Source organism: Dreissena polymorpha, chromosome 7 (assembly GCF_020536995.1).
Source record: "Dreissena polymorpha isolate Duluth1 chromosome 7, UMN_Dpol_1.0, whole genome shotgun sequence".
Lineage (NCBI taxonomy): Eukaryota > Metazoa > Mollusca > Bivalvia > Myida > Dreissenidae > Dreissena > Dreissena polymorpha.
Genome location: NC_068361.1, coordinates 81,402,205 through 81,426,124, shown reverse-complemented (window position 1 = coordinate 81,426,124; position 23,920 = coordinate 81,402,205). Strand labels below are relative to the sequence as shown.

General features: G+C 33.9%; 1 protein-coding gene across 1 annotated transcript in view; it reads left to right on the top strand.

The window, feature by feature from the left end:
* LOC127836922 (discoidin domain-containing receptor 2-like) overlaps window positions 1–23,920 on the top strand; it is a 207,178-nt gene that overhangs the window by 62,310 nt on the left and 120,948 nt on the right. The window contains exon 2 of the mRNA XM_052363567.1: window positions 16,375–16,410. Coding sequence (XP_052219527.1) covers window positions 16,375–16,410 — 36 coding nt within the window. The remainder of the gene's footprint in view (window positions 1–16,374; window positions 16,411–23,920) is intronic.

The following is a 23,920-nucleotide window of genomic DNA, read 5'->3' as shown; positions in this document are numbered from 1 at the left end:
CGGTTGCCCTTTATGAAGCCTTACCTGATCAAAAATCAGACGAAATATCTATTTGATTTAGTATATGGTCATTCTTACAATTTTTTTTTTTAAACGTTTTTCTAACGTTTTCTTCCAAGAATATTGCTGACACAGTTTTTAGTGAATTTTTCTAAGACCGTTTTATGTCAAAAAATCTTCTTATAACCTAAAACAAATTTCGTTCGTAAAACAATTCTATCTGCACTATAAATCTCAATCTCCTACGCAGTGGCCTCCCTTATACTAGAAGTTACTGACCGGGCGAAGCAAGGGAAGTAACTGCTGTGAGGAGTTTCTATAAAAATCTGCATTCAGAAATCTGTATTCAGAACTCAATCTGTTGTGCACGTCTGCATCTAACGCTTACCACAAGTTTTACGACAAATTCTTGACGCAGACGAATAGGGTAGCGTCTATTTTCATTTGTGAAAAGAATAGAGAAAAGAATCGATACAGATCTGTCCGTGCTTAAATTTTGAAAGGCTTGGGTAATTATTTTTCATAAGCGTTTCAAACACTGATGTAAATGGAAAGATTATTTATTTAAATAGTCGGTAATTGTTTGAAATTATTGATTTGAGAAATTCGCGGATGGCGATATCGAACTACATTATACCACGTGACGCCATTCTTCCCTGTATCTTGCACCTATGCTTTTAACGCCATCGGCGCTCTCGTTTCACCATATAAACATAGCCCTAACTTGCTCATTTGCAGTGATATAAAAAGGTTATAATCAAAGCGCTGAAGGCACTGAAGTTGTTCGCTGTTGTCGTCCTTGATTAGCTTGTGCGCATTGCACAGGCTAATCAGTATGCACAGGCTAATCTTATTTGACATGCATTAAGCCCTGTTTTCCCTGAAAGCAGTCAATATGTACAGATTTCAATGATAAACACTAAACTGGCCAATGCCATCTTACAAGCTGGTATATACACTCACTGCAGAAGTAGAACAGAAGCAACTTGTCGTCTGCAGTGCAGACAGGCAGCGGTTATCGCTCCTAGCATAGTGAGTTGCGGTTCTTACAGTAGCTAATGCTTCTAAGCACATACTGATTTGCCAAATATGCTCTGTAAATTTAGTCGGCCGCTGACGAGACCAACTAAAAACAGAAGAGAGCAGTTATTTACATGGAGTGAAACACATCTGTCCTCTGTGAAAACTAAAACTTTGTTACCATTTTTGTTTTGAAAAGCATGAACATAACTGTCAATGCAATCAAAGTTTATCTAATAGCAGGCATGTGTTTTATTTATTCAGATAACAATTCCAATCAAGCCATTATACTGTCGATAAACAAGCATTAAAATCTTAAACCAGGAAATATATTTTTGTAATAAAAAAATGTGTTTCAAAATAAATAGCTTGGCTACATATTACAAATATTGATTAATCAGAGTATTGTGATATCGTCAAGCAGAAGATGATGCAAAATCATCAACAAAGGCAGCCATATTCTGAAATCAGCAGCAAAGGCAGCCATATTCTGAAATCAGCAGCAAAGGCAGCCATATTCTAAAATTATATGCAAAGGCAGCCATATTCTAAAATTATATGCAAAGGCAGCCATATTCTTAAATTATATGCAAAGGCAGCCATATTCTAAAATTATATGCAAAGGCAGCCATATTCTAAAATTATATGCAAAGGCAGCCATATTCTGAAATCATCATTAAAGGCAGCTATATTGTAAAATCAGCAGCAAAGGCAGCCATATTGAAAAATCAGCATTAAAAGCACCCATATTGTGAAATCATCAGCAAAGGCAGCCTTATTTTGAAATCAGCAGAAAAAGCAGCCATATTTTAAAATCAGCAGCAAAAGCAGTCATATTGTAACCTCAGCAGCAAAAGCAGCCATACTGTAAATTCAGCAACAAAAGCAGCCCTATTAGAAAAATCAGAATGTTAGGCGGAAACTTAGAAAATCATTTGCAAAAGTAGAATATTGCAAAATCAGCAGCCATATTAGTGCATCAGCAGAAGACAAAGCAGAGCCCAAAGAGGAGTCATTTCACGAGCAGAAGCTAACATGTTTTCCTAATGTTTGTTGACAACGTTCATAATTAATGGCAACAAAATCTGTCTCTCATTAGCCCAAGTTGATACTTTCTCTTAAGGCACAACTCCAAAGTTTTTGCTTTTTTTTTACATTTTAACCAAACCTTTTAATGGCGACACGCTTGCTGTGAGAAAGATTTAAGAAAAATATCCCCAGTCTTAAATTATTATCAAGCCTTTTTAAAGTCATTTTGTCTACACAGTTAGATGCCATAAATTTGTGGTTACGATGCAATAATTGTATGTTTTGCTGTAGGAAAAGTTGAAAAACGTAATGAAAATTAAATAAACATTGTTCGAATGATAGACTGTGACCACCTCATGAACTGAAGGGTTGTAATTACGTCTCGCTCTTGAAAACATGATTTCGTTTGGTTATGCAAAGTAACTTTGTGGTGTGAACCCAAATATGTTTGACATGTAAATGACTCGCACTCTTTGAAAAGGGGGTCTGCATGCATGAACTCCCTTTCCACAGAACAAGGCTCCAATATTTTCACTATGAAGGTATTTAAAGTCAACACATTCATTCTCCAAGGGTGCACATTTCCTACATAGTTGAGAGATAGAGGTGGAAGTCTTACCTCATCTGACTTCAGGCGCCGACATGTCAAGGGCACAGTGTGAAACTGGTCTATCTGCATATAAAAGTCTTTAGCAGATATGATAGTTTTACACGTTAACACTTGATTATTAATTGTTGTCACAATAAAATTAAAAGATGAGATTACAATACAATTCTCTTAGTCTTTTATATATGATAAACATAAATGAGCCCCACTGTGAGAGAATGGGGCTTAAATATGTGCATTAAGTGTTGTCCCAGAATAGCCTGTGCAGTCCACACAGGCTAATCAGGAATGACACTTTTGTGGTTTATAGTATTTTCTGTTTGAAGGAAGCCTCTTCTGAGCGTAAATCCAGTTTAGGCAGAGTGTTGTACCTTATTAGCCTGTGCAGACTGCACAATCTAATCTGGGACGACACTTTACGCACATGCATAAAGCCCCATTTACCTTGCTCAAATGGAAAGTGTTTGCTCTTTATAATGCGTGGAGGCTATCCACGAAATGGGCATTTAAAACTCACGCCTTTTAAAAGGCAAACTTATTCAGGATTTCAAGATAAATATTAAGTGTTTTTGTAACACATTATTAGTAAAAGATGTGGTGTTCTAATTTGTCCCCCATGTTTCAAGTAAGGCTGACACTTAGCATATCATTTTATTAAAGCATAGAGAGACAAAAAATGGTAATTATCAAGTTTTTAGTGTCATTTTTAACACTGACCATAAATGTTTTACAAATCCCTGGTGACAAATGTTCAGTATTTATCACAATAATTCTCCACATTTTTAAGTGTCTCCCAGGTAACAAATAATTGCACTGTCACTAGACATGCAGTGTTAATGTCACCTCTCACAGGTATAAGTAATTGCATTGTCAGTGTCTATTGTAGAAATCCAAAAGTAGGGGGAAAATTCCCCCCTCACTTAGAAAAAAAGGGGAAATTTTTTCAGAAACAGGGGGGCAATTATCAAATACCATTTTTATGTGTTTAAGTTTTAATTTTATTTTTTTTTACCTTAAACATTATTAAATACCGTCAGGTTCCGGTTGGTGAAATAATACTCCGATCATTTGCTTATTTGCACGTCTGTCATGATATCCAGGGTTCGGCGCTACAAGTTTTTTATACAACAATCTATTCACCCACGCTTTTCATGCGGATGACGTGAACGTAACTTTAACATTTAAATTGGTAAGAATGTTTCGGATTAAAATTTTAATTGTGCTCATTTGAGAATTCAACAAGACATTTACAGTTTTGTGTAATGAATTCAAAAATTATTTGTTAAAACGCTTGATGGGTTGAATAAATGTTTTCACGATATTATGCACAAAATGCACAATGTCCACGTGGATTACACACCGGTTGCCATCATCAGTTTTCTAAGCAACTGGCCACGATATTATCACGGAGGTGTATGCCGTAGGGCCCAATTAGTATGCTTATTAAGCCAACAAAGCCACGCACTTATGAAAATTATGTCACGCATTGTCTGGATGGTTTAACTGCAGGTAGTGACTGCCTACAGGTGCTGTCCCTCACTGCAGGTAGTGACTGCCTACAGGTGCTGTCGCTCACTGCAGGTATTGACTGCCTACGTCTGCTGTCGCTCACTGCAGGTAGTGACTGCCTACAGGTGCTGTCGCTCATTCAAAGCGTCTGCTCTCATTGGCCAATATCGATTTTCCAACACAACGATTCTCCGCCTTTAGACTGTCTTTAGTTGAGTAAAGAGATGCATGTCGTTAAGAGACAATAGTCAGTCGGCTCTCACAATTTTCGGCGAAGTCCGTAGCGCTTTGATCTTATTCCTGAATATCGAGTACACGCATTTTCTCGCACACATGCTGAAAATGTGCGCGATCTTTGGAAAAATGGCCTAAATTGCACAATCACGCGGTCCAGAATGGACACTGCATGCAGTGTCAATGTCACCTCTAACTGTGAGTAACAGCTGTTTGTAAGGAGATACATCTGCACTGGCGCAAAACACTTATTAGCAGTTTGTTGTAAGAACATGCATGATGGCCAAGTTCACATTCCAATAACTAAAGCTAATTAATCAATCACTGTCTAAACCCAACATATAATCAATGATCCAAAAAAGTAATTGTAAATTCTTCTATTCTAGCCTAAAATGCCTTAATGTTCCACTGGAGACTGTATCGATGTATTGTCCAGCGTACAGTAAGTTGCAATTAAGGCAATAATGCCTAAGACTAAATGACAATCTGTAAATGTTTTTCTGTGTGCAATCTGCATTTTTTAATAAAATTGTATCTCTTTAAGTGCTTTGCACCCGATGATGTTTTAATTTCGCTTTATCATTCAGTGTAGATAACAGATATTCCACTTATTTTTTGTGATAAAGATGCTCAGATTTGCAGAATTTAAAAGCTCAGAAAGATGTTAATTTTCAGTCATACAAAGATACATTTAAAACTGTCAACTTCTTTAAATAATGGATACAATTTTAACCACATTATAATTATTTAATGTTTTTGAATTCAATGCATATTTTGAAAATGATGTTTTGTTCCCTTTTTTTCCAAACTTAAATCGCATAAGAAGTTATAGGAGCTGCAATTTTATTTAAACTCTTCTCACTTCACCATTGATCTCCTAATCATTTGAATCTTTGTGATGTACAACTTTCAGCTAAGTTTATGCAAATTCTCTCGTCTCTTTGCATACACATTTGCATATTATTTTGTCAAGTTTCTTTTCCTATTCAGTATTTTTCCACCTAATTAGATACAATCAAATTCATGGGATGACTTTGCATTTGTATGTTTTGTAAATTGAATTTGACATGTACACCAACAAATCAAAACATTATAAGAATGCACTCATTGACCTAACTTAATTAATTTATGATCAATTGAGTATGAAATGAAAATCATAAAAGCATAATTTAATGTTTATGATATGTATGTCTGACAGTATTTGGAATCTGTGGCAGCCCTTTCATCCTCCGAGGATCAATTGTCTTTAATTGGTCCCTTTACATTGAGCAATTTCCATGGCAACTAGACACATACTCAAGGAGGCAAATCCTGTGATGCTAATTAACACCTAACCAATTACCTATACACATTCATACATTATGGTATGTGAGATTACAATATTACTACCAAGTCTTTTTAACCTTCTATATATCGGGGATTGAATAAAGTTATATCATAATCCGAGATAAATTATACTTAAATCATGAAGTTTTTCCCCTTCAATCGATATCCTGGATTTCGATTACATTTTATTTTATTTGTTTTGTTATCTTTGAGCACTGAAAAAAGCGATGAACAAGACATGTATCGTATCTCATGTATCTATTTAATCCAATTAAAAAGGAGAAAAAGAATTATAGGAATCATCAATTAATGTATTTTGTTTTTAAAGGACCAGTTAGGGCTCCAGTTCCAGCCCGCTTTCCTTGCAGCTGAGATCCCTTCAGGAGATTGTCCCCAGTATTGTAGCAGACTAATTAGGGCCCCTTTTGGCAAACATTGGCTTTAATCTTGAAAGCTCATAAATGTTGGAAACTTTAGAAGTAATTTAGCTCTTGTCAATGTGGAAAAAATGATAATGTAATTAGCACAGATGAGCAAGGGGCATTTATCTGGTGTGGAATTCAACAAGAATCACTGACTTCTTGCCAAAAAAACATGTCAAACTCAACCATTCAACATTTGACTTCATAATAGTTTTAGGTCACATGATGAGGGTTGAGTGGGAAACTGTCCTATCTGAGTACCCTATTCAAGTTTGACCCTCATTGTGATACTGTCAAAGTTTCACCCTCATTGTGATACAGTATATTTTCACCCTAATTGTGATACAGTTTAAGATTGACCCTTATTGTGATACAGTCTAAGTTTCATCTACAATTCCATACAGTCTGATTTTCACCCTTATTGTCATACAGTCTAGTTTCACCCTCATTGTGATACAATCTAAGTTTTACCCTCATTGTGATACAGTCTAAGTTTTACCCTAATTGTGTTACAGTCTAATTTAGTTTCATCTACAATGCGATACATAGAGGATATTTGTTGGATTCGGTGGATTATCGATTTTAATTCACGAGTGATCATAGAAAATAATATTTTCACGAGTGGCGCAGCCACGAGTGAAAATATATATTTTATATGATCACGAGTGAATTAAAATCGATAATCCACCGAATCCAACAAATTTTCTTTTTATTTTATGCTTAATTTCACAGTTTGTATACATTGTTAAAGAGTTTAACTAAAGAATTTCGTTGGGAACATGACGTCATTTCGTCAAAAAAATGACGTCATTTAACACAAACAGTGAAAATTATCGATAATTTTCACTGATAATTTTCATTGTTTGAAACAGTGAAATTATCAGTTTTAATTCACTGATATTTCTCTATAAACCACCGGAAAGCATAAAATGAAGTCTAGTATTCACTTTCACTGTCATTAGGATACAGTCTCAGTTTCACCCTTACTGTCATACAATCTAAGTTTGACCCTCATTGTGATACTGTCTAAGTTACCCTCATTGTGGTACAGTCTAAGTTTAATCCTCATTGCCTTACACCCTCATTTCCATACAGTCTAAGTTTCACCCACAATATTCCATTATAAAAGCTTCAAAATAATAACAAAAAAGAAAGATTGACACAAATTGATGTAGAAAAATTATATTTTAGTTACAATTATATGCATGTGCATCCAGTATATTAAAGGACTTCAATTCGACAATTAAGGACAGCTTAAAATCAAATGCTAAATAAATTACATTAATTATAAAACAAAGCAAACTTTGAAGCAGGTTTTAGCTTAGGTTTAATTTACTAACATTATCAAGCCACTCCCCGGCGAAATGTTGTTCATGATTTAATGAACACTTCAAGCCAATCAAGAACTGTTCATGAACGGTTCTGAAAAAGTTCCTGAGCTTGGTTCATGAACTTTTGGACATGAACTGTTCTTAAGACATGTTCATGAACTGTTTATGAATTATTGTTGAACATTTCAAAGTTCATGAACAGTTCTTCATCTAACCATAAATACTTAGTGATGAACATTTCATGCACAAGTATTTCTAATGACTTTTCTGAGACAGACTTTAAGGATCCATCATGAATAATAAATGAATTCCTTTGTGCTAGATGTTTCATACATATTTTTGAAAGTAATATTGAAATGTCTAGCATACAAATCTTGTAGATTTGTGAAACCTGTGAAGTTAGTATGAATATGCATAGTACTTTCACCACTGTAAGTTAGAGTTCTTGACCTGTTCTAGAGAATTTTAAGAACATTTGTACAAGAACTGTTCAAGAACTGCCTTCAGGAACACTTCAATAACTTTTTAAGGACCTTTCCTGTTCTTGAATTATTCTTAAACTATTTTTGAACACTTTAAGAACTTTTTTGAACAACATGTTTCCTTCTGATGTTCTTAAACAGGTCTACACAATGTTTTTGAACGTATGATGGACTTTTTAAGAATCCAAAATGTTCTTAAAAGGATCTGTCATTGTTCTTGGAAGACTTAAAAGACAAGTTTAAGAACGTTTTAAGGACATCTTATTTCAAGAACAGTTTAAGATGATATCAAGAACTCAATGTACATTGCATTGCTGTTTTTACAAAGAAAGAATATTGTGTGCACAGGAATTTGAAACGGAAGGCACATGGTTTATGTTATATTTGAAAATGTAAGTCTTTAATAAATTACCGGCTGAACTGATCAGCCATTGGTTCCATTTCAAGTTCTTTGGCACTGTAAGTGTAACCATTTCAGGGAAACCATTGATTAGTAAATGATTCTTGAACTGAAAATGAGACTATTCATAATCTTTTCAATACATGAATTATTCATGAACATATAGTGCAAAGTTGTATTATGAAATTTAAAGAGTATTATCAAACCACTTGTATCTCAGTTATTAGTGTTATATTTAAATTATTGTTATATGTTGCTATCAATATGTTAAGTGCTAATACAAGACTTGTTTCTTCTTACCCTGACCTGTTTGTTGAGCTTTAGTAACACTTATGATAACCTTTGCATAAATTGACAAATTCTTGTTCATGAATAGTTCATGAACACTTCATGCCACCTCAGTTCATGAACTCTTGAAGAACTATGGTTCATGAACTATTCACTTACAGTTTGTGAACAGAAAATGAGCCATTGAAAAATAGAAGGAAAATGTTCATGAACTGTTTGTGAACAGCAAAACCCTGAAGAATTTTTCAAGAATTGTGTTGTTCATGAACTGTTCAAGAACACTTCATGCCATTGATGTTCATGAATAGTTCATGAACATTTCATGCCATAATGGTTCAAGAATAGTTCATGAACACTTTATGCCACACGGTTCAAGAATAGTTCATGACCACTTCATGACATAAGGGTTCAAGAATAGTTCATGAACACTTCATGCCATTAGGTTTCAAGAATATTTCACGAACACTTCATGCCATTAGTGTTCATGAACAGTTCATGAACTAAAATTTCAAGAACTTTTCACAGACCTGGCTCATTTTCTGTTCACAAACTGTTCGTGAACAGTTCATGAACTCAGTTCACGAACAGTTCATGAACTGTTCACAAATTATTCGTGAACTGCAGAACAACATTTCGCAGGGGCTGAATCATGTCATTTACAAAATTTAATACAGTCAAACCTGAATTCACCAGTCAGTCAAGGGAAATGACCAAAGTGACCGCTGTCCACAGGTGACCGTTGAATTCGGATTACAATTTTTAGATGGTTTGTCAGTTGGTAGTATTGCTACGTCAATACCCCACCCAGTCGTTTGCATACTGTGTTAAACAAATGCTCATTGCCGTTAACTAAGCATAATAACAGAATTTATGTACATTGAAAAATACAGAATAATATCTTATAGATTGATTTAATTTCATATTGTTATTAAACTAAAGCAATGACTTTATCTACGCTAGTATAATTGTTTACTCATGCATCTTGATCATTCAATAAATAAAACTTGTCACGTGCCGTTGACGTCATGTCCGTACAAGTCTAAAAAGCGGATTCGCTTTCATAAACCGATAGTACAGTGATATTGTACCGTTCTAATAAGAAATAGATGCAAAAAGTTTGTTAAAATTTATTCGTACGCAAACATCACACAAAAAGCATTTTAATTAAACAACCTTATACAAAATACAACGCTTCAAACTCACATTTGCAGTCAATTCATACTCCTCCATAATTTCTCGCTTATGCTTAAGCACACTCTGCACTTGCGTACGTCCAACACAGATCTCACTTGCTATTACACGCAAACTTTTTCCAGATTCAAACAGTTTCAAACACTTGACTCGCTCCTCTAATGTGAGGAATTTACGTTCACCACTCATTGTTATTCCGTGATTTATTATTCTGATTGCTTTTTAAAAGTGTTGTGAACGCTAGAAAGCTCTTTTAAAGAATGATCCGAAAATTTTATTTTAAAATCGATACTCGATATTGTAAGTACAATGTACTAATTAGCGGTCATTTAATTAGCGATAATTACTTTAAACGTGTCAAAAACTCTGAAATATTTTCTGGTGAAGAAACCCCCACAATTATCCCGGGAAAACAAACCTTCTCAACACCTTCTCAACACCTTATTATTTGTTTACTCGCAGCGGGCCGCTTTTATAATATCAAAGGCAATTACCGCTATCAAACTCTTTAACCGCAAAATAGACGGACAAATGATGTGCAGTGTTTTTAATTTTCGCGACTCGAGACGATTAACCGTTGACCGTTGAATTCAGTTTAAATATGAATTTCAGAGTTGAATATAGTGGCCGTTGGCCGTTATGGACAGGTTGCTGTTAAATTCAGGTGTAATAAAGAGTGTTTTTCGTCGGGGGGGATTCCAGACTGAATGTTGTCTGCAGGTGACCGGTAAATTTAGGTGGCAGTTTTGACTGTACATTAACTTTGAAGATTTCTTTTTAAAATATTGTTCAAATAACTCGAGTCACTAAAAGAGAAATCTTCTTAAATCAGCAACAATTATCTTCTGAAATAAAATTGTAGTAGATGGTGAAATTTGTTGAAGAAAAATATGTTTTTAAATCTCTCTTGAAGCATGTGATTTAATGAAAGATAATTTGCTTAAGGGACATAAAGAACAATTTTACTGTCATTAAAGTAATTTGAGCTAAATAAATCACCTTTGGGCTCTTTTAACTTCTTTGTAGCCCTTTGACCCCACTTGCCAATCATTGATATTTTGACAATATTTTGAAAACAAAGTTACTGCAGAATTGACCATGTGAAATCGTGATCTCAAGGCCCACAATTCATTGTTAGGATTTTGCAGATTTAAACATTTATTTTTGCAAATCATGGCGAAGAATTCTAAAGGGTAAAAAACTAAGGCTTTCCAATTGTTAAGATGGACACGGTGATCACCAGGGTACTGTGATATGATTGACATTTGAATAGCGTCCCATAATTTGTTTAAATCTCGACTGCGCATATCTACGCTATCCTATTACGTCTTGCATTAAACACCTCCTGAAAACTGGTAGTCTTCGAACAATACCCGGATTGTGATGATAAAAGTTAAGACATGCATGAAACAAGAATATTTTTCCATTACATAAAATGCAAATTTTTGCTTCTTATCTACTAATGCAGTGTCACCTTCAGAATTTATTAATTCAAATGCTCTTGTATTAAAATAATCTGTTTAAACTGCTTTGTCACATTGAGGTCGTTTTAAGAAATGCAGCTTTTATAGTTTGAAAAACAAGAGTAAAAGTACGATATATTTATATACCAACTGAAACAACAACATCCCTAAAATGGGAAGTGGGTTGTACTTGGTAAACATTACTTGTACAGGTAATTTAAGTGTTTATTTCATAAAAGAAATTCAGATGACCAATTTTAAGAAGATGTATGTTGTCATATGCCAGAACTAATTGAACCCAATGACAAGATGTAGCAGCTGATCTGATTGGTTGTCAGGATAACAGGTTTGACTGGGTTCAATAATTTCTTTGTCCAAGCTGTCCAATGTTGTAAATATGAGTAATACAAGAAACCAGTCTCCTACAGTGAGACTCATCTCCTTGCTACACTTGATTTAAATTCCATTTAAATTGTCTAAAACAGATTCAGATACCAATTAGCCTGTGATATTTGATTGACATGACCTTCCATTTCAAAGAAGGCCAACTGCTTCTTTGAAAACTTAGAGTAATTATGGTTAACAGTCCATAAGTAACTATGCAATTAAAAATAATATTAAATTAATAGTAATAAGAAATATCTTCTTTTTTTTAAGACAAGTATTGAAATAAATATTGAGATTTCATTTTTGCTCTTAAATGAAGTATAATGATGGCTACTGAATGAACAGTTTGCTTGTTCAGTTGCCATTAAGAAAACATCTCTGACCATAGAACCTTTGAATACCCTTACGATTCTTATTTGACCCAAACTAAATGTGACATAATCTCAGACTGATACTATCTATACCAGGGAAAAAATGACAATATAGTAACCCATGGTTTTGCCATAATAAACCTTAATATTAGTTAACAAATAAACATGTAAACATTTAACTTGTAAGTGAATATGTGAGGAAAAAAAAACAACAAAAAACATTCGTACATATTTGTTTAAAATGATATACTAATATGAGTAGTTATGCAAATGGTGACATTTTTGCTATGCAGATGAAACTAAAGTTATATTGATAATATCGAGTTGAATTACGAAACTTTATTTACCAAGTTGATATGATTGCATGGAAAGATTTTCAAATTATAATAGATTGGACAAGGTATACTGAAGTAGGTAATAATAGGCACACTTAGACATAATTAGTAATAAAAATGCAACCACAATTCAAATATAAATTAACATACACAGATAATTTATAAATATAATTTCACAATTTATAGAACACCATCAAAAGGAAGCCACAGGATGCAAGCGCAAACATTATTTGTATGTTTTGATGGACAATTGGGGCTCAGTGAATTGAAGTTTAATAATTGCTATCTATAGAGAGGGTAGTTGTAGGCTTAATAAAATAGTTATTTCAATATGCAAACGAATAAAGAAGTCTGTTCATGACACACAATGACTTATATCTTCATTACATGTACTTGTGTTTTTGTCGAAGATGTATACACAAGTGTATTTCAACAACCTATGTCTATAATTATGTACATTTTAAACCCCACATGTATGCAATAGTAATTCTTTGACATAAATAATTTTTGTAAGATTGCATTCCATATAATTGAAAAAATGTTTTCAATTCTTTTTGCCATTGAATTATTCGGCTGCATAATTATCTCAATCAATCTAGGTCAAAACCCATCTAAGACATATGTGCAGAAAAAATAAGCAGACAAAATAAATAACTGATTTTGGACAAGTTAAGACAATTACCCCGATAACACAAAGTGAATAAGTCCTCTTCTGTATTCTGCAGCAACAACAACAAAAACACAGAATAGAACAATAGCAGACCTTCCAAATGCTACATGTATGTATGGAGGGTTCTGGGTTGCATTTCACCATATAGATTGGTCTCCCTTGATTCACCCCTGACTCAGAATTAATTCCCTTGATAATCTCTTCTCAGGCATAACTAACCATACACATTTCCTAGTCAACTCTTTCTACATATTATTCACTGTAGTGTCCTTGTACTCACTTTATCTTATATAGACAGCCACTGGTGCTTAAACACATTTTACTCAGTACTCTGAACTTACTTTGTTGATTAATAGAATTGCCTCCCTTATCACATAGTTATGGACATGGTACTTACTTTGTTGATTAATGGAATTACCTCCCTTATCACATAGTTATGGCTCATTGCACTTACTTTGTTGATTAATGGAATTACCTCCCGTATCACATTGTTATGGCTCATGGTACTTTGTTGATTAATAGAATTGCCTCCCTTATCACATAGTTATTGCTCATGGTACTTTGTTGATTAATAGAACTGCCTCCCTTATCACATAGTTATGGCTCATGGTACTTACTTTGTTGATTAATGGAATTACCTCCCTTATCACATAGTTATGGCTCATAGTACTTACTTTGTTAATTAATGGAATTACCTCCCTTATCACATAGTTATGACTCATGGTACTTACTTTGTTGAATAATGGAATTAGTAACCTTTCTTATCATAATGATTACTCAAGAACGCTTAGGCCTAGGATCATGAAACTTCATAGGTACATTGCTTATGACTGGCAGATGGCCCCTATTGATTTTGAGGTCATTAGGTCAAAGGTCAAAGTCACAGTGACTCAAATTGTAAAACGGTTTCCGGATGATAACTCAAGAACGCTTATGCCTAGGATCATGAAACTTCATAGGTACATTGATCATGACTCGCAGATGACCCCTATTGATTTTCAGGTCACTAGGTCAAAGGTCAAGGTCACAGTGACTCGAAACAGAAAAATGGTTTCCGGATGATAACTCCAGAAGTTGAGATGCTTACGCCTAGGATCATGAAACTTCACATTGATCATGACTCGCAGATGACCCCTTTTGATTTTAAGGTCACTAGGTCAAAGGACAAGGTCACAGTGACTCGAAACAGAAAAATGGTTTCCGGATGATAACTCAAGAACGCTTACACCTAGGATCATGAAACTTCATAGGTACATTGATCATGACTGGCAAATGACCCCTATTGATATCCAGGTCACTAGGTCAAAGGTCAAGGTCACGGTGACTCGACACATTAAAATGGTTTCCGGATAATTACTCAAGAAAGCTTACGCCAAGGATCATCAAACTTCATAGGTACATTGATCATGACTGGCAGGTGACCCCTATTAATTCTCAGGTCACTAGTTGATTAATGGAATTACCTCGCTTATCACATAGTTATGGCTCATGGTACCTATTTTGTTGATTAATGGAATTACCTCCCTTATCACATAGTTATGACTCATGGTACTTACTTTGTTAATTAATGGAACTACCTCCCTTATCACATAGGTATGGCTCGTGGTACTTACTTTGTTAATTAATTCAATTACCTCCCTTATCACATAGTTATGGCTCATGGTACTTACTTTCTTAATTAATGGAATTACCTCCCTTATCACATAGTTATGGCTCATGGTACTTACTTTGTTAATTAATGGAATTACCTCCCTTATCACATAGTTATGACTCATGGTACTTACTTTGTTGATTAATGGAATTACCTCCCTTATCACATAGTTATGGCTCATGGTACTTACTTTGTTGATTAATGGAATTACCTCCCTTATCACATAGTTGGTACTTACTTTTTGATTAATGGAATTACCTCCCTTATCACATAGTTATGGCTCATGGTACTTACTTTGTTGATTAATGGAATTACCTCCCTTATACAAATCACATAGTTATGGAATTTTACTTTTCACATAGTTACGGCTCATGGTACTTACTTTGTTGATTAATGGAATTACCTCCCTTATCACATAGTTATGGCTCATGGTTAATTGTAAATGAGTAACTTTTAAGATGACCAATCATATTAAATGTCACTGAATTATAAGAGATATATGTTCATCCATTATATTATTAAAAATTGTATACTATAAATTATTGGTATTATTCAATATCTTCTTCATATTGATTAAGGTAAGCAGATAATGTAGTCGTGAGGACTCAGCGATGACCTGACTATTAAAATCTTAATTTCACACACACACAAAATGTTAATGAAAAATACTTAGTTAAGATTAAATGATTTTGTTATATTTTGTAAAGCACATGGTATTGATGCCATATTCTCTATTTTAATATGGTATTTATTTGTGTGTTATCCCATATTTTTTCATACACATGTATTTAGATGTTTTGTATCCCTGGTTCTGAAATATTATTTTCATTTAACCTCAGCACAACTATAAATGAATGTAATTATTATCAATTATTTTATTAGTTTTAATCGAATATAGAATACTTAATGTTGTTAATTAAAATCGTACCACTGGTGACAAATTCTCATCACCCTAGTATTAAATAAACATCATAAATCTAAACAACTTAAAACATTTGACCCTGTCTCTGTGAAGATGGGGCCAAAGCCATGTGGGTTAAGTGTTGTCCTGTCTCTGTGAAGATGGGGCCAAAGCCATGTGGGTTAAGTGTTGTCCTGTCTCTGTGAAGATGGGGCCAAAGCCATGTGGGTAACGTGTTGTCCCAGCTGTCTCTGTAAAGATGGGGCCAAAGCCATGTTGGTTAAGTGTTGTCCCTGATTAATCCTGTGCATAATAATAAATTAATATGCAAAGTAAATCAGGGAATACACTTTCCTCCTAGACTGGCATTGTGTTTAGAAGTCACTTTGATTTAACAAAGAATTCCATAAAAGCAGAAAGTGTTGTCCCTCAGATTAGTCTGTTCAGTCAGCACAGACTTACATGGGACAACACTTTAAGCACTTTCATTAAGCCCCATTTTCCTAGAGTGAACTCATAATATGGATTATTATTATTGGTGGGGGTACATATTATTGTGGGGCTAGAGGAACCTTATAATGTACCTTCATTTTTGTATAAGTGTTAAGTTTTTGTATGACTATTGTCACCATTTTGTAACCATGGTAAGCATGTTGGTGGTATACATGTTATTGTGACTGCCTATGTCCTAAGTGTGTTCATGCAACACTTCTGTCCGTCTGTCTGCTTCAACCATTTTGTTTTGCTTTATTTTTAGCCTCTGATGCCGGCCTGCACAACTTCAAAAAACGAAGTATGTATTGATCCTTGCACATTGTTGTGTTTGCATGTTTGCCATTTGATAAATGAGCCTTGTTTGAGAAAAAACTGGGCTAAATGCATGTGCCTGAAGTGTGGTCCCAGATTAGCCTGTGGAGTTCGCACAGGCTAATAAGTGACTTACTTTCCGCCTAGACTGGATTTTCATTTAGAAGAGTCAACCTCCTTTAACCCTTTACCACTTAGATATTTATTTTCACACATTTGTAGTCCCTTAGAAAGTTATATATTTAATCAAAGACCTTTCTTACTAGATTTAAGTTTTAAATGCTTCATTTCCAACCCTTAAATTCTGATGAGCAGCAAACAGCATAAAACCCGAACAAACTGCGAGTTACTCGCAGGCTGTTGTGGTTTTATACTGTTTGCACATAGCCATTTTTAATTTGGTTCTAAGTGGGAAAGGATTAAACAAATTTTGACATGAAAGTGAAATGTTTTGTGCCTGATTAGCCTGTGCAGATTTCACAGGCTAATCTTGGACAACACTTTACACTTATTAATTAATTCCAGTTTTCCCAGAACAAGGCTCATTTAGTGTTTTGCTCATTTATAAGAATGTATGTACTTATAGTTAAATTAATTATTGCTAGTTTTCAAATGAAATTATGTCAGATAGTTCCAATGCATGTATCTAAACAAGTTTTTTATGTCCCCCACTATAGTAGTGGGGGACTTATTGTTTTTGCCCTGTCTGTTGGTCTGTTGGTTGGTTGGACTGTTGGTTGGACTGTTGGTTGGTTGGTTGGTTTGCGCCAACTTTAACATTTGCAATAACTTTTGCAATATTGAAGATAGGAACTTGATATTTGGCATGCATATGTATCTCACGGAGCTGCACATTTTGAGTGGTGAAAGGTCAAGGTCAAGGTCATCCTTCAAGGTCAAAGGTCAAATATATGGGTAAAAATTGCTCATTTAATGTACACTTTTGCAGTATTTCAATATTCAAGATAGCAACTTGATATTTGACATGCATGTGTATCTCATGGAGCTGCACAATTTGAGTGGTGAAAGGTCAAGGTCATCCTTCAAGGTCAGATGTCAAATATATGTGGCCAAAATCTCTCATTTTTTGAGTTCTTTTGCAATATTGAAGATAGCAACTTGATATTTGGCATGCATGTGTATCTCATGGAGCTGCACATTTTGAGTGGTGAAAGGTCAAGGTCAAGGTCATCCTCAAAGGTCAGAGGTCAATATATGTGGCCCAAATCGCTAATTTTATGAATACTTTTGCAATATTGAAGATAGCAACTTGATATTTGGCATGCATGTGTATCTCATGGAGCTGCACATTTTTAGTGGTGAAAGGTTAAGGTCAAGGTCATCCTTCAAGGTCAAATATATGGGTCAAAATTGCTCATGTAATGTCACTTCTGCAATATTGAAGCTAGCAATTTTATATTTGAAATGCATGTGTATCTCATGGAGCTGCACATTTTGAGTGGTGAAGGGTCAAGGTCAAGGTCATCCTACAAGGTCAAACGTCATATAGTGGGACATTGTGTTTCACAAACACATCTTGTTTTAAAGATGAACCTAGTAAGCATAATATTTTACTTCTTCTTAAATGAGAACATAATTATGACTTTATGAACTCTATTACACACTTAGCTGACTACTCATAGCAAACAAACACATTCCAATATTTTAAAATTAACATCATTCTGTTTGTTTTCAATTTAATTTGAAATTCATAAACATATGTGTTGGAATTAAGGTGTTGTAAATTTTGTAATCATCAGTGTCAGTTTCCAAATTGAATGGACAGACTATTTCCATGACAACACAGCATCATTCAGTTTGTTTTCAATTTAATTTGAAATTCATAAACATATGTGTTGGAATTAAGGTGTTGTAGTCATCAGTGTCAGTTTCCAAATTTAATGGACATACTATTTCCATGACAACACAGCCTGCAGTGGCACAATAACGTGCATGCAGTTGTTTGCTCCAGATATAACAGCAAAATAAAATATTGCAAATTTCAATACTTTTGAACATTAACATTAAAATACCTCCATGGAATATAAATTGGGTAAATACATTGATGAAATGCAAAATATGTTACACCATGTTGTTATAATACTTGGTTAGAAAACTCATTAACAATTCAAAAAATAAGAAAGATCCACATTAGATATCACCAGATATATAAAATGGAAGCATATTACTCACTATTGATTGAAATCAAAGTGAAAATCCAAACAATGTTTTGATGATGTCCTGACTTTTTATATGTATTACTAACATTGTTTGATTTTATATTTATATTGGCTATCAATCCCTTAGTATACTGGCAAGTGAGTTGCTTGAAGGAACTGTTGCTTGAGAAGATAAGGGTACTCAGTGAGAACATGTTGTCAGAGTGTTAATTAAGTTGAGGGCTTTCTTGGTAATAAAATTATTAGAAAATGTCACCAGACTGGGTCGGCTTTCCACCCTCACCTGTTTAGGAGCACCCTTTTGTGATCCTTTAACCCATTTATGCCTAGTAGACTCTCCCATCCTTCTAAATTGGATCAATTTATTTCCTAAATTAGGGATGTCCAGTATATTTATTTTTAAATTTAGAATATTTCTTACAGAAAGTCTTTTAAACAAACATTAGCGCAGACCCAGATGAGACGCCACATCATGCGGTTTCATCTGGGTCTACGCTGTTTGCCAAGGCCTTTTTCTAGACGCTAGGCATAAATGGGTTAAATCTTGCACTAATGGAAGGGATAGAAAGTTACAAGAACGAGGTGGCTAACAACAGTTGCATTACGGGCTCTCTGTTATTTGTTGTCGTTGAAATGTTGTTGTATAGACAACATCAGTGAAAATACACCTTCTGACTCAGTTTTTTTATTTAATGAATAAATAACTTAGTTATAAGTCAGACCAAGTGGTATACAAGTGTTAGTGTTTGTGAATATAAGTACAAGGGCATACGTAATCACTGTTTTAATTGATTTTTTGTGATAACAATCTTTTAATCATGTTTCTTTGATTGCTAAAATTGGGCCGATTAATCTGCTGCCTTTATAGACATCAACTCATTTAAATTTATTCAGATCTGAAATCTTTGCAGTAGTTTTGTGACCAAAAGTACACTGAGCACTATTGTGGGTTCATTTATCACTTTGACGGGTAATGAGTTGTGTAATTTTGACATGATGACGATAATTGTTGAAATGCTTCACCCTACATGGAGCCTTTTTGTGGAATGAATACTTCTTTACACTAATTGAAGTAAGATAAATGAGCTAATAATTGGTTAAATTTTTCAAATTCTGTAACATGCCTATACTTCTCACTATGATTAATGAGAAAACAAATTAAGCTGTCGGACACCCATTGCTTGGAACAGTTAAAAAATAGGGACATTTATTTAACCATATATGTTCAAATTAAATTGTATAAAGGAAGAATTTTGAATGCATTTTAAGTATATTTACTATATTTGAGTTGTTTTTTTAAAAGTTTTTTTTCTTTAACTTTAACTGCTTGGACCATTGTAATTCTAACTAAATAAAATACTGATCTTGAAGTGAGGAGTCTTGACAATCAATCTACAGGTATGTATTTTACAATTTTCACTTGCCAAATATGGTGCTTAATTTCAAGACACCAGAATATTTGTTCAGCTGATGCTCCTAACATTATCTGATGAAAAAATGGTGAAGAAATGAAGCCCTTGTAAGGCCAAACTAACATATATTGAATGTTTCTGGATAAGGCGGCCTTGATTTTTTTATGATTTAGTATTTCAGTGGCATGCGTTCTCTGTTTTTGTCCAATTTGTCATGATTTTTAAATAATACGGCTTTTGTGTTAACTTTAAAGCCACACACCTTATTTGGCATAGTTAATTTAAGAATAAATAAGAAAAATAATTTATATATGCCAATTAGAATATATCTGGTGGTTACAAGGTAGTAATCCGTTATTTTTGCGATTAACAACTTAAAAATAATCGCGTTTGTCGAAACGGACGTATACGTCCGAAAATCCTACTTTCGGTTTTAAAAGCGGTACCCTTTGAAAAATAATAAATTATTTGCTAACTAGGCTATAGATTTAATTTTATCTAAGCCAATTATAATATATCTGGTGGTTACAAGGAAGAAATCTGTCTTTTTTTAGCTTTAAAACTTAAAAATAATCACGTTTTTCGAAATTGACGCACACATGTATACGTATGGAAATCCTACTTTCGGTTTTAAAAGCCGTTTGAAAAATAATAAATTACTTGCTAACTAGGCTATAGATAAAACGACAATTTTGCACACTTTCAAATTGCATCCATATGTATTAATTAACGTGTATTTCATTTCAAGGTGTGTGGCTTTAAGAGGCTATAACAATGTGTTAACATTATGTTATTTTTTTAGATGTAGGAGTCATTGTTTATTTATTATTTGTGTTGTATGAAATAAAAAGCGCGTTTCCCCACATTGCTCACATCCTTAAAATACACTATACTGCACAACAATTATAGTCAACCAGTCTTTTATATTATAAAATAACACTTTGTGAAGTCAAGGCATAACATTTTCGATTTTGTTAATTTTAGGTACTTTAAACAAATGTGAAATTCATTTGGGCCTACTGGTGGTAAATTTCTACAGCATTTTATTGGCTATTGATAAAGGTCAATAACAGTGTAAATCTGGGTATGACAACTACCCAAAAACATAATAGATGGGTGGGAACACTCCCCTGCGAAATGTTGTTCTGCAGTTCATGAATAATTCGTGAACAGTTCATGAACTGTTCGTGAACTGAGTTCATGAACTGTTCACGAATAGTTCGTGAACAGAAAATGAGCCACGTCTTTGAAAAGTTCTTGAAATTTTAGTTCATGAACTGTTCATGAACACTAATGGCATGAAGAGTTCATGAAATATTCTTGAAACCTAATGGCATGAAGTGTTCATGAACTATTCTTGAACCCTTATGGCATGAATTGTGCATGAACTATTCTTGAACCTGTGTGGCATGAGATGTTCATGAACTATTCTTGAACCATTATGGCATGAAATGTTCATGAACTATTCATGAACATCAATGGCATGAAGTGTTCTTGAACAGTTCATGAACAACACAATTCTTGAAAAATTCTTCAGGGTTTTGCTGTTCATGAACAGTTCATGAACATTTTCCTTCTATTTTTCAATGGCTCATTTTCTGTTCACGAACTGTAAGTGAATAGTTCATGAACCATAGTTCTTCAAGAGTTCATGAACTGAGGTGGCATGAAGTGTTCATGAACTATTCATGAACAAGAATTTGTCAATTTATGCAAAGGTTATCATAAGTGTTACTAAAGCTCAACAAACAGGTCAGGGTAAGAAGAAACAAGTATTGTATTAGCACTTAACATATTGATAGCAACATATAACAATAATTTAAATATAACACTTATAACTGAGATACAAGTGGTTTGATAATACTCTTTAAATTTCATAATACAACTTTGCACTATATGTTCATGAATAATTCATGTATTGAAAAGATTATGAATAGTCTCATTTTCAGTTCAAGAATCATTTACTAATCAATGGTTTCCCTGAAATGGTTACACTAACAGTGCCAAAGAACTTGAAATGGAACCAATGGCTGATCAGTTCAGCCGGTAATTTATTAAAGACTTACATTTTCAAATATAACATAAACCATGTGCCTTCCGTTTCAACTTCCTGTGCACACAATATTCTTTCTTTGTAAAAACAACAATGCAATGTACATTGAGTTCTTGATATCATCTTAAACTGTTCTTGAAATAAGATGTCCTTAAAACGTTCTTAAACTTGTCTTTTAAGTCTTCCAAGAACAATGACAGATCCTTTTAAGAACATATTGGATTCTTAAAAAGTCCATCATACGTTCAAAAACATTGTGTAGACCTGTTTAAGAACATCAGAAGGAAACATGTTGTTCAAAAAAGTTCTTAAAGTGTTCAAGAATAGTTTAAGAATAATTCAAGAACAGGAAAGGTCCTTAAAAAGTTATTGAAGTGTTCCTGAAGGCAGTTCTTGAACAGTTCTTGTACAAATGTTCTTAAAATTCTCTAGAACAGGTCAAGAACTCTAACTTACAGTGGTGAAAGTACTATGCATATTCATACTAACTTCACAGGTTTCACAAATCTACAAGATTTGTATGCTAGACATTTCAATATTACTTTCAAAAATATGTATAAAACATCTAGCACAAAGGAGTTCATGAATTATTCATGATGGATCCTTAAAGTCTGTCTCAGAAAAGTCATTAGAAATACTTGTGCATGAAATGTTCATCACTAAGTATTTATGGTTAGATGAAGAACTGTTCATGAACTTTGAAATGTTCAACAATAATTCATAAACAGTTCATGAACATGTCTTAAGAACAGTTCATGTCCAAAAGTTCATGAACCAAGCTCAGAAACTTTTTCAGAACCGTTCATGAACAGTTCTTGATTGGCTTGAAGTGTTCATGAAATCATGAACAACATTTCGCCGGGGCAGTGAGTGCAACAAGTAAGAGAAGTTATAAGTTTTATATATATATATATATATATATACATATATATTTTTTAATTGATGATTAATTTTATTGAATTTAGTAATTATGACTATACAGGGTGCTTACAATAACCATCTTTGGCTTTGCCTCAGGGCTTCATTGACAGAATGCTATTCAAAGTGCATAGCACTGGGTTTGAGCAATTGTTCCCATTATTTGTATTTCCAAATAATAAAGCCATGCTTTCTTAATTAAGGGCAAATACAGAAATAATAGCAACCAGAGTCAAATTTCGACTGACTGTTTATTCAGCTTTCCTACAATGGGACTGATTATTTGGTCACAATTGGAATAGAAAACATCCATGACATGCCAGAGTGGTGTACCAGAACACAAAGGGACCCTGAAAGGCTGTTTCTGCTTGCCTTTTGGGATGACCCCTTGAGTCAGGGGCTTGGTGTGAATAGCTAATAAATTGATTGTTAGGTCATGGAATATCTGATCTGAGTGGTTTGTCCTAATTTGACTTGATTTGTAAAAGCATTCAGCCTGGTCAGTTATGTTCTTTGCTTTGTGATTATCCATGAATGTAGATTTGGGTTCATTTTCAGTATTTCTGTACGTATATTCATAGATAGTATTTGATAATAAAATAATTACATCATTAACATTTAAGAAACTATCAATAAGACATTGGTTAAAAAGTTTAAGCTGATGAATTTGCAATGGGAAATACGATTTCATAATTACTTGAGCAGACATGCACTAAAAAAAAATTCATTTTGAAAACTAGTGCAAACAACCACCTGATTTATGTATTTGAGTAAATTTGAATGAAAATTGTAGGTGTAGCTTGCACCCCAAAAACTTCCCAACCTTGATTCTGCTGGGTGCTTAAAATTCTATAAAATATGACTTGAACGGGTGTGCTGTTTGAACTCTGAATGTTTATTTTAAACACAAATTTATAATCATCAAATCTTTCA